At 37.9% G+C, this 12245-nt stretch overlaps 1 protein-coding gene across 2 annotated transcripts in view; it reads right to left on the bottom strand.

Moving 5' to 3' along the window:
* Positions 1-1857, bottom strand: part of nell2a (neural EGFL like 2a) — a 60619-nt gene extending 58762 nt beyond the window's left edge. Inside the window, exons 1-2 of one of the 2 annotated variants that reach the window (XM_030773967.1) lie at positions 1778-1857; positions 1342-1470 (exon numbers count right to left, since the gene is read on the bottom strand). In XM_030773967.1, the coding sequence (XP_030629827.1) occupies positions 1342-1470; positions 1778-1829 (181 nt within the window). In that variant the 5' untranslated portion in view covers positions 1830-1857. The remainder of the gene's footprint in view (positions 1-1341; positions 1471-1777) is intronic. The other variant, XM_030773968.1, reaches the window with a different exon arrangement.
* Between the last annotated feature and the right edge of the window lie 10388 nt (positions 1858-12245).

Raw genomic sequence — 12245 nt, 5'->3', positions numbered from 1 at the left:
TCTGAAACATGAATAAGCATACCCGCTATTTGGTGTATGAAGAAAAGGACAAGCAACAACTCTTTTTTTTTCAAGTTTTATTATATTTACTATATGTTTGTACGGTAAAGACATTCAGTTATTTTGTACCATAACAACTAAATAGCTTTCTATTTAGAAAACCTCCAAGTTCTACCAGTAATGTTTTCCCTACGGTATGTCAGACAGCTGAGCTGATATAACATTTTTACATCATTCCGAACAATGTGGTACCATAGACATTCAGGAACCCTAAGGTCTCAGCATTAACACATACAAAAACATGTTCTCCGTATCAGACCACGGTAAGCTTTTTTTTTTATCTCTTAAAGAGCTTCTTCAGGATGGGCATTCACATTTGTTTGCTTCCCATTTGTGAAGCCAAGGAGCTTAAAGAATTACTTAAAACAAGAGCCAGACTGTCATTAAAACCTGTGACAAGCACTCAAGTTTAATTATCAGACATTGTACAGTGCAACTGTCAGTGAGGTGACAAAAAATCAAATCTCTGAAAATGACAAAGAAAGAGCAATAAAGGGGAGATTGGGATGGATGGATGGATGGATGGATGGGTGGGTGGGTGGATGGATGGATGGATGGAATTCTTGTGTCTCCTGAGGTTTCATTAACCTCAAACCCAACAGTCGTAACCGGCAGAAACGTCAACAGCAGCGCAAACCATTTCAAAATGAACATAGGCATTTCAGTATATCCAAAGCGATAGTATAAGGACTAGTGCGATAAAAGCCAATGATCTGTATTATTTCAGGATGTGCATGCTCCGCTTCATTCGTAAACAGCGCCCTTTGTTTCAATCCTGGCGCTGGGGGATACGTGGAGCCCCCCCGCTGAGAAAGAGTAACCCAAACATGTTGCCTGCACTATAAAGTAGTCTAGTTAACAGGTCACAGTTCAAGAAAAGCTTAAAGCATAGTGCAAAACACTGATGGGTTTGTCTGCGCAAATGTTTTCAGTGTAGTGTCAAAAATAATAGCCTATATATAGTTATGGCCATCCATGTAAATGTGGTAATCGTACCTTTTCGTACGTATAAATAAACTCGAGATAATCGAGATAACTCGAGCTATTTTCATAAAAATTATGTATTTTCACAGGGTGTTCACGCTGTTAAATGACTGGACGAAGATACCGTATCTGATGAGAATATTTCAGGACATGTTCGCGAATTCCACCAAAACTAACACAAATGCGTGGGCTTCAACGCTGTACTTCTAATATGAGAACTGCCGCAAGAAAAACATGCACATGTCGTGTTTAAAAATTAAGCATATTTAAAATTGTGTAGGGGTGTGTTACTGATACCTTGGAAATAGAAGGCTCTAGATTCATCGTGGAAACCTTGGACTTGAGAAACTCCCTCAAAGCTTTCGCCAGGCGTCAAATCATTGAAAACGTTGATACGTACAGCAGGATCAACCCCGAAACCTAAAACTTGGGAAGACAATATCAAAGACACAGAATGCAAGGCTGTTTGCCTCCTTGCTGTTTCAAAATGAGCCTAAGTTTACGTAAAAACATCTTATTGTTGAAGCAAAAAGATTACGTTAAAGCATCTTTATTGTTCAATAAAAAAAAAAACGTTTTTGCCATAACAATAAGGTACAAGGTATATTGATTATTAAATTGTAGTTATTTCGGCAAGGCGTCTCTCTGCATAAGACAGCATTTAACAGACGGTTTAACTGCATTTTGATACATCGTAAATTTAATTATCACATATTTTAAACAGGTTTCTTACCTGAACAAACGTTAAATAACCCTACGGCAACAAATAGCTTTAATAATCCCATTGTGAATTCAAAATTAGTCCATGTTTTGGTACCCCTCCAAAAGAAAAAATATATAGAATCACATGCGAATGATAAGAGGATTCCAACGCGGTATCATGTATTCCGGGATATCGTGTAAGGCATAAGAACTTTAAACACCACAGAGAAATAATCAAAAATTGACCAAATTAGTTATCCCTCTTGAAACAGTCGCTAGCTCTTCGCATACACCCACTCCTTATGTCCGTGGCACAGGTAGGCAGAGAACAGATGTGATATAATGTGAACTGCAGCAGATTCTCCTGTCCTGTCCCCTGTCTCACCAGCGCAGTGGAAGTAAACTGCTGGTGAGTTATCGAGAAGACGGAGAGCGAGGACTGAACAGAAAAAATCCCCCTGGTGGTCAGTCCGTGTTTTGTCTCGAACTATACACTCCATCAACGTGCTCGAGAACATAAACGCACGGGTGTACACGGGTTACGTTTTATAAACAAAGCGAGGATCTGCAGCATTTAACTAACTTTGAAGTATCAACAAGAAACAGAATTTCACAATCTTGTACAACAAACCCGTAATAAATGTATTCTCACTCCATTAAATTATTACGAAACAAAAGCTTTAAACTTTTCAGCTGTTTTGATTTCAACATACGTTTGGAAACACATTGTTAGTTTCAAAACTACAAGTTGCAGCCAGACCCCGTACACAACGGCTGCCAAGGATCCTATGCACAGTTCAGCCAGATGCTACAGAGTTAATATGTGCTCCATTGCGTATGGGGAGAAGTAATGGGAAACTGAAACTGAAGGATCTGTCGATACTAAACAAATAAGCCTGGAGAAACTTGAATATCACAGTTGTTCAGAGATGTATTCATTCTTTCAAGATGTGGCAGTATGTGATTATATATGGTTCAAAGTGCAAAAGAAAAGAAAAGTCTTCCTTTTGACAGAGATGTGGTCACTCCGTTATATTAAGATCTGCTTCGTTTAATGGAATTAAATATTTTCTGCCCACGTTACAGCAGCATCTGTTGCCTGCTGATGAACATTTCATTACATTGCCATTCCAAGAGAGAGGCATTCAGTCTGTTTGGCACACATACCCTCCATTTCATCCAGAGTGAGAAACAATGAAACGATTTGATAAGGCCTCTGTGCTCTTCACACATACAAAGTTTGAAATGTCATTATAAGTGCTTTGGCATGTTAAACCTCACAAAACATGGTGCTAAAAATCGTTTTTTTATTACCAGAATTATACAATTATTACCTGAATACGTAATGAATATGTGCTGCGAAGTTCAATGGTTCTTACACATAATAAAAAGTGTTCTGAGCAAATTTAAACAGCACAGTTCTGGGAAACATAAGGCAATGAAGCAGCCCAGATACCAGACAAGTGTGATTAAGTGAATTAATGAGACATACTGGCATCCTCATTAGACTTCTCAAACTGCTGATTACAATTCTTTGAATTCAGCAAAAATAACGTCTCAAAGTTCAATATGTCTCCATTCACGGAAACTTGGTGCCAGCTTGGCTCAATAGCCTTTTCTCTAAAAGCTGTGAGATAACTCAGCAGTGGATGTTACTTTGTCATTGAGCTTAGCTCTTAATTTAGTTCCTTTTCTCCCTGAGGGAATCCAGATCTCTTCTTCTCGTGTTTGTTTATTCACTCCTTTGTCCTTCATAGGAGCACTTTCCATTTGAAACAGAACCAAGTCCTCCTGCCAGTTACCAATTTCTCCACGAAATGCCAGGAACGTCCTGTATCCTAAGACTTTGAACAATGAGTGGCGTCAGAAGATCTTGCCAAATGGATATTGAGACCATAATTCACAAGGAGCCCACTCTGAAGTGGACTCACTAAAATAGTGTGGTTAGACCCTCTTTTTGGATCCAAGGGAAAAACCTCAGTTGGTCATATGTTTTGGTTGGCAGCCCTAAGAGAGAAGAAAAAACCTTATCAAGCAGCCAACAGCTTTTCAGGAGTCAGTCCCAGCCCCTCTGCTGGGATGGCTTAACGACACAATTAATTCCACAGAATATCATACACACACACACACACACACACACACACACAAAAAGAAAAAAACAAAAGAAAAAGTAAAAGAATGTCAACCAGCTGACAGACAAACAAAACAAGCTCATTTCACAAGACTGGAGGGAAATTAGAAGTTGCTGGTAGGAAACTGATTCCCAGTCTTGTGTTCAGCCAAAGGATTGTGGGTGTTCAATCAAAAACAACCAGTCTCAAACTCCCACATTACAACATTGTGTAAACTCAAATTCCACACTACCTACACATCTGCTTAACAGTCACACATAGGAAAGATTATTTGAGAAACCAATTTGTTATCAATGCATTAAAGGTACTGCTGTTAATTTGAAGTAACGTATCGGTCACTGTCAATTTAGTAAATGTATTGTTTTTATTTAGATTTTTTTTCTACATGGCATGATATCCCATTATGCTGGTTAACATGTATATTAATTTACATTAATTTATACAATATTTGCCTTTTTTGTCTCCTGTTTTGATTTGAATGAAATGTTCTGGCTACATAAATAAACTAAATATGATTTACAAGACAAATATTTGTCTGCACACCTTAAAGATGTGCAGAGGTTCAAAATATATTTCAGTGTGTTTACACAAGCATTGTACTCATGTCAGACATGTAGACATATACTATATCAGAGGTATAGTGTGACCAAAATATAAATCAATGTTCCAAGTATCCCTTCAAAACAAACTATACTGTCATACATGTAATTAACTATCTGCAAAATGCATGTGGAATTAGGTTCATGTACATGTCCTGGCATCTAACACACTGGCATTCAACTGTGCCACTGCTGTCAGAGAGAGACAGTGGCAGCACTCTAAATGTGTCTGTGTGCCAGGGCAGTGCATCTGCTCTATGAAACAATATCCAATTTTCTGTCTGTTATTCTTAGCCTCTTTCATCTGCGACTGAATTTCACACAATGGAATTACAATGCACTTCACACAAGATTTTTTCACTTTTTTTTTTTTAAAGTGCTACCGGGAAAATAAAATCATCCTCACATTGATTTGAAGCCAAGAGCAAAAGTGGTACAATTTGGACAGAGGCCATTCAGAACAAATTTCCTTGGTTGGGGAAGACTTGAACATTGAAATGTTATAGGCTTTAGTGCACAGAGAAAAGAGACAGGACCATTTAGGGGATATGATTGTTCTGTTTTCTCTGAATCAAACTGGAAAGCCCACCAAATGTCTGTGCTGGTTCAAACTCTTATATATAAATATGAGACAACAAAGTAGCTTTTGAAAAATATTTTCTTTGTACGCAGCCTCAAAGTGTCTCCATGGATTTAGATGAAAAATGGACTGGAAACAGGAGGTAAGAGGTAGCCTACCTATTGCTGAAAAAAGAAGAAAAAAGTGTGCTCATCACCCATGTCACACTAACGCACTCTAAGCATTTTTTTCCTATGTGATGGCAATGGCTAACCATTAACCTACTTTCAGAGTCTTATAGTTTAATGACTAGAATGGCTATCACTGACCTAAATAAAATAATTTTCTTCTTCATGGCCATACTTAGCAAATATCAAATAAAGGAAGAAAGATCAAATCACTGGTTGTCTTAAACTGATGCATGAATCACTGCAGCCAACCGTTCTGATGTAAACTTCCAAAACGCCTTTAGATGTTTAACTTGAGTTTGGACCGCATCCCCAATAAAAATAAGTGAGAGTAATGCTATGGGTTGTGTGATTTTCAACATATCTCTCGTTGAAATTATCTCTGATGAAAACATCAAAATATTTAGATTTGAAGAAAGAAAAGCTGTTTCAGACATCACTCTGATTCATACAATTTCACTTACAGAGACTTATGCACTACCAGATCTCTCTAAGCACCAGATAAGTTGAAACATGGAAGACATTAACGTAGCAAAATGCTAATTAAAAGAACTACAACACAGAAGAGAGTTCGAGAAAAAAGGATACCCCACCCCCTACCACCACCACCAAAAATGACAACAACCCAGATATTGGACCTCAAGCAGAAAGAAATGACATTTTTAAAGCTTACATATGAAGTTATGTTGCTATAGGTGACTTCACACATGAAGTGAACATCATTCCCAGGGACTCTAATGGAATGAAGTTGAAAAGATGGCAACATCCTCTGGGAACATTTAGTTTTGAATCAAGCCATGCTCTTTCAGACACCGAGTTTAAAGGTCACAGAATTGAGTTATACATTTAATTAGAAATCTCATAGATGAGCTCAATGTCATGCTTCACCAAATGTTAAATGATTTGCTTACAAAACGTTTTACTTATTAATAAAGAGGAAAGGATCAGAGAGCACATAGCCATTGATCCATGAGACACAGTGTGCATTGCTCAGTAAGGCCTCAGTACACGACAGAGACCAACAAAGGAGAGTTTACTTAAATCTAATGCACATGTTTTAGAGGCCTACAGCTTCCTTCATACCTCAGCTTAAAGGAGGACGTGAGAGGCATGTCTTTTTAACTGTACCTTGTAAATATCTCATAAATCTTACCATATTAAAATACTGGGGGACAACTTAAGTTCTCTTGTGAGATATAAAATGTCACTCGCTTCATCATGGGTCATTGCAGAAAACAGGAAATTAATGTTTTCACTATTTGATCCAATACATTGCTTACATCTAGTGGCAAAAATTGGTATTTATTTTCTAAAAACAACAACAGCAACAAAAAACTCCTCCAAATTTAGAACATTTTAACCTCACAGTAGGGTTAAGTATTGTTATCTTAATCCAACTAAAATAAAAGGCTAAGATAAAAATGATAATGTGTGGGCTGAGAAATCTGGAAATAAATAAAAAAGATTAAAAAAAACAAAAGAAAGAAAGAAATGTGTTGTGCTTGATCCATTTCCTAAAACAAGTGTCTCAAATACAAAACAGATTTCACAATATACGGGGTATAGTTTGTTTGCTGTCAAAGTCGGTTATGGATGATGTTATCAAGGCAACTGATTTCACCGATGATTGGTGAGACTGAGACTGGCTCACACTGACCTTGGCACACAACAGACCACGCTCTAGAGCAGTGTTTCCCCATCCTGCACCTAGCCTTGAGGTTCTTAGTACTGAACTCCTTGAATCTCCTCCTGAAATAACATAGGCCTACCTGACCTAATTCAACAGTTATCTGCTTATTTAACTCATTTTTACAAAAGTAAGCCTTTGTTTGGTCTAAGTAATATTAGAACAAGGATAAACTTAAAATATGAGGAGCTGCGAGTCTGCAGGGGTAGGATCGGCAACCACAATAGTGCCCCTGTCAAATTTCGTTAATTCCCGTATACTTTCCGAATACACACGAGGTGAAAAGGCAGTAAATTGTAAAATCAACTAGGAGGGCGCTATTGTCACATATTTTAAAGTGACGATTCTGTTCCTATTAGGAAGCACGGGGTGGCAGGCTGGAATATGTCTGCGCGAATATGAATGATCATAGACTCACTATATTTCTGGCCTTTTACTTTTGCTGACGTAAGGCTTTACTTGTATTCTAAGGTTTATGTTTATGATGACGATAATATGCCATTGATATAGCTTTTCTCTTTTGGAAGTGATCAGCTCGTTTATTTTTCCGTGTTTGGCAAACGATACGTTGGGAGCGTGTCATGGTATTTGGCCAGTGTCTTTGAGGGAATATGTAACCTTAAGCTACAGTATCTTTGGCCAGTTGTCACCCAGCTAAATCAGCTTTGAGCGATGCTGTAGCACCATGCCTGCGAAAGACCCGCTCATTGAAACACTTAAAGGTGGGTTGCTGTTCTTCAAATGAATCAATTCTTAGCTTACGTGATAGATGTGAAATTACGACAGGTTTACGTAGGACGTATGCTTATAATTATTTTCCCGATTGTTGATCAATTGAAGAACGTGTTACTGTTGCGCCAGGGCAATTTCGGTAAAGCCCCGGATTCGTTTTCGAGCGCCCGGTGTAATTAAGTGTTGCTGTTGGCTGCTGCTGATTCCTGGGAACCAAGAAGGAGATGTAAACTGTCATCAATATGTTGGAGGCTAATTACATGTTCCTTCTTTTCCATGTTCCATCCTTTTCATTAAATAGGCGGTGAGTTTTTACAGATAGTTCGATGACACTGTAGTTAATTTATCTGTCTGGTGAAATAAGTGATCTCAGTTTGAGATGCCATAACACACCCATTCGTTACTCATTTTAAAAAAAGGTACTCCTGTTGTGATGAGGTATGCGTCTACGAGCTCCTCCTGGCTCTCCCCAAAGCTGTTGATAACTTAATGAATAAGCCTTTTTTTTTCCTTGTTGTTATCAAACCCACTGATAGCTCTGACCTGAAAGTTTTCAAATGATCCAAATTAACCCAAACAGTATTGCATAAAGTTATTGTTCTGTCTGGACAGAACAGTAACTCTCTCCTAAAGCAAAACTGCTCCACTAAGAATTGATAACTTAATAATAACTTAATAATGTGTTTCATCAAAGCACACTTGTAATTGTATCTTTTAATTGTGTTTCACAGTGTGTATCCTAAACCTGCAGACAGGGGGTCCTGTTGATGATTCCAGTCCTCACCTGGTTTCATGCTGTGAACTGCTGGAGCTCATTCTGCGAAAAGGACTACTGCGTGAGTTGCCAGTGTAGATTTATCACGAACGCAGTTCACTCACCTTTCCACAGAACAAAAACATTCTCACAAAAATGTCATTTATTCTTTAGTATTATGTGCTGATAAGAAATTTCCCTTTGGTTGTATTTGTCCTACAGAGCCTCTCCTAAGCTTGGCACAAAGAGATTATTGGCATTGTTTTGAGCAGCTCCTCCAACAGGACGTTTGCGGCAAGTGAGTCATACGAATGAAAAAAGACGTAACTCGTTAACCTGAGTGAACCTGTAGATTACTGGACACACAGTCACACATTTAAAGTTCTTGCTAATGGTGTCTGATTGAACCCAAAACCTTGTCTCTTTTTACTCTGTTGCTTATTTTTAATTCTCTGAAGACTGACTGATGTCTCTTTGGCGGTGGAGCAGACCTCTGCCTGTCCAAAGCTGCTGACAGCACAGGGCCGCGGTCGCTTTTTCCTCAGGTTAACACTGACCCGAAGAAATCTGGGAAATGTAGTCAAGCACATGTTGCATACACCTAGAATAATGGAGGTCAGTAACCAATCTCCAATTTTTGCTTGTTTTGGTTTGTTTTTAAATACATAAATACAAACCACTGACAATTTCTCCCATTCACATGTAGTGGTACAATCCTGATATTGCTATACTAAGGCATGATGAATTTGTGGGTGAGTATATTTTATTGTGTCTCAAAACAACTGGTGTCAGATGCCTAAAGTCTAAATAGCTAAATACATTTTCTCTTATTCCCACCCAGAACCCTTTCTCTCACTGTTGCTGGTTCTATCTGAAATGGAGTTCAGACTCACTCTTGAGGTATGTTCTTTTTCTTTATTTCTGGTATGGATAATGATTGTTCAATATTTACCACTCAATATCTTTCAATGCAGAACTGCAGCTTCCTGGATGAGAGTTGGCTTCTGCCGGTAAGGGTTTCAGTACATAATGAACTTTCATACATTGAATATACATTGAATGGCTGTGGGGACTTGAGTGAAGTCAAATTTGTGGTGGGGTTTTTGCCTGCGCTCTTAGGTTTGTGAAATGTATGAGGTCGTACCGTGTCGGGAGCTGGGCATGATACTCAGGTGCAGTGTGTTTGTTATTCTGTCGCCAGTCTGGTCTGTGTAATACGTCTTCTTTATAAATATGTTTTATGCAGAGGTTCTGCAAAACCTCTTAAGAATACATCAGTGTCCATATTTATCATGACAGAGACCACATCACATTTAAAATTGTTGTCAATTATTATTATCATATTTTGTGAAAAATGTGCCATCATCGCTATGTATTGCAGCATACATTATAAAACAAATGCTTAAAATGTCGTTTTCCTCTTGACTGTGGTGTAGGTACCTTGGTGGGCGTGTCTTTGTGCTTGATCTGTTGCAAGGAAGTCAAGCTCAGCTGGATATGTTTGTCCAACCAGGTGATATCATTGATGAAATCAATGGTGTGTCACTCAGAAATGCCAGAAATGGGCAGGTGAGCTAATCTCTATGAAAGGTTTATTCCCAGACAAAAAAATCCCCCTACAGCATTTTCTAGGAAAGTACATTAGAGGTGCAGTGTTTCTTATTATATAAATTGAAAGTACAGTGTGCTTTTGTAATTCCCATAGATACAAGTGTTTGTTTAGTGACTCAAGTTACTGCATTATGCAATCTCTCCCTTGTTTGAATTAAAGTCATAGGTTTCAGTTCTGTTTATATACTATATGGTCCATATAGGCAGGTGTTGTACTCTCAAGGCTGAAGGGACAGCCTCTGTCTCTGCGTTTGTTGCGCTGGAGAAGGGAGGATGGGACGGTGTATCGGCCTCTGATCAAACTTTTACGGGAACTAAAGCAAGAGAACCCTGGCCTACAGTTCAGCTCGAGCCGACCTGCTCCACAGCCGAGCCAAACGCAGAAGCAGGAGCAGTCACAGCTACTCAGAGAGGGCAGGCAAGTGCCAAGAATCTCTCAGGGCAGTTTGTTGAGGATCCTTAGGTTTAAAACTGTGTTAGTGAGCAGTTATTAAGATAAATTTGTACCTCTATATACATCCACATGTAGGAGGTTTATGAGGCATTCCCATGTGTTGATATTTGTTTACTTGATCTCTCCAAATAGAATACTGTACGTTGTGAAATTCCTGGGAAAGGCAAACATTGGAATGGTAAATAATGCATAAATGTAAAAGTTATTTTTAAGTGTGTTATTCAGTGTTTTATCTGTCTTTGATTCAAAGGTTAAGAGGTGCTTTTACTTGTAGTATATGATGTATTTTGTAACATATATATATATATATATATATATATACATAGTTACATTATACATCATGTCTTATGACTTTATGTGTTTGTTTTATGTACCACTTTTGTTCCTCCTTGTTTCAGTATGGAGGCAAGGAGGTGTTGCAACATGGAATCCCTTTGGTCTTAGATAGGAGGCAGACAAGGAAGGTACGCTTGGGAATCTAATCATTAGTTTTAAGAGAAGAAAAACTTTCCATGTACTAAAAACCTAAGTTCATTTTAATGTTTCATGTGCACATGGTTATCAAGTGCATGTGCTCAAGCTTTGTAGAGCTTTCTGTGGAGGGATCTGTATGAGGGTTCTTTGTGGAGCCCTGTTGTGTGGATGGTTCTTTTTTGCGAATTCCTTATGCGCGTGGAATAGAATTCTGTTGGAAGATTCTGTGACAAGTTTCTTGTTGTTTTTTTCTATTTTCTGTTGACATGCTTACAGGAAGTACTTCTTGATCTGAAAGAAACTCACCTGACCTGCACTGACAAAACCAGTAATGTAGTGAGTGTCAGATGTTGGTGTACAAGTTTTGCATTTTACAGCATTATATAGGTTTTCTACTTTGGATTAAACAATGTGTATATTCTGTAATGGTTTTATCAGGAACTGTTCCAGCACCACTATCCAGAAATCTCTTGTGTGGGGAGGTATAGCCAACCAGACTACACCATCTTCGCTTTCTGTGTGGCGTAAGGATCAGAATGCATTGCCTTGTTTGATCAGTATATTCCAGAATCATTACTTGAGTACAAACACTAAATTCTAAGTTTTTATTTTTAGAATTTCGTTTTTAAAAATCAGTTTTTTATTTAGATTAAAAGTTTAAATTCCATAATTTTTAAATGATATAATTTCTATTTTAATTGCATTTTCACTACTCTTACAATAGAGAAACTGCTGTTACATTATGCGCTTTCTGCCCTTGCAATTTTATGGTCATGATATTATCAAGCATTTCTGCATTCCACTAGCCCTTGTCGTTTCTTAAATTTGACTTGATAGTACTGGTTCAGATTATAGCTGAGCCTGTGATTGGCTGTTTCAGGGATACTATGGAGACAGTTCAGCCAGCTGGCTTCTGCTGTGTGGTTCTGCAGGCCAGCTCTGCACAAGAGTGTGAAGAGATAGTAAACCGCATAGGTGAGTCCACGTGCTTAACAAAGATCTGTTGGTTCATGTTTTATACTTTTCTTAAAACATATTCATATTTTACATGACATCTTTTTTTTTCTCTGCAGCCGTTGGTTTCAAGCACACAGAATGGTTTGTTTGATAAAACACAACGCCAACTGGAAATACTGAGAAGGTTAAAATTTTTGACCCTGAGTTTAGTGAAGTACAATGTTTACATTTTTAATTTGTTTTACCATATCTAAAAATATTTATTATATTTTAATTATGTGTTTGTTTAATAAATTAATTTTAAATAGAGGCATTCCTTTGATTGGTTGTCATCACTGTTGTCATTATTTTA

Source organism: Chanos chanos, chromosome 5 (genome assembly GCF_902362185.1).
Source record: "Chanos chanos chromosome 5, fChaCha1.1, whole genome shotgun sequence".
Taxonomy (NCBI): domain Eukaryota; kingdom Metazoa; phylum Chordata; class Actinopteri; order Gonorynchiformes; family Chanidae; genus Chanos; species Chanos chanos.
The sequence above is the reverse complement of the archived record's forward strand: the minus strand, read 5'-3'. Positions and strand labels throughout refer to the sequence as shown.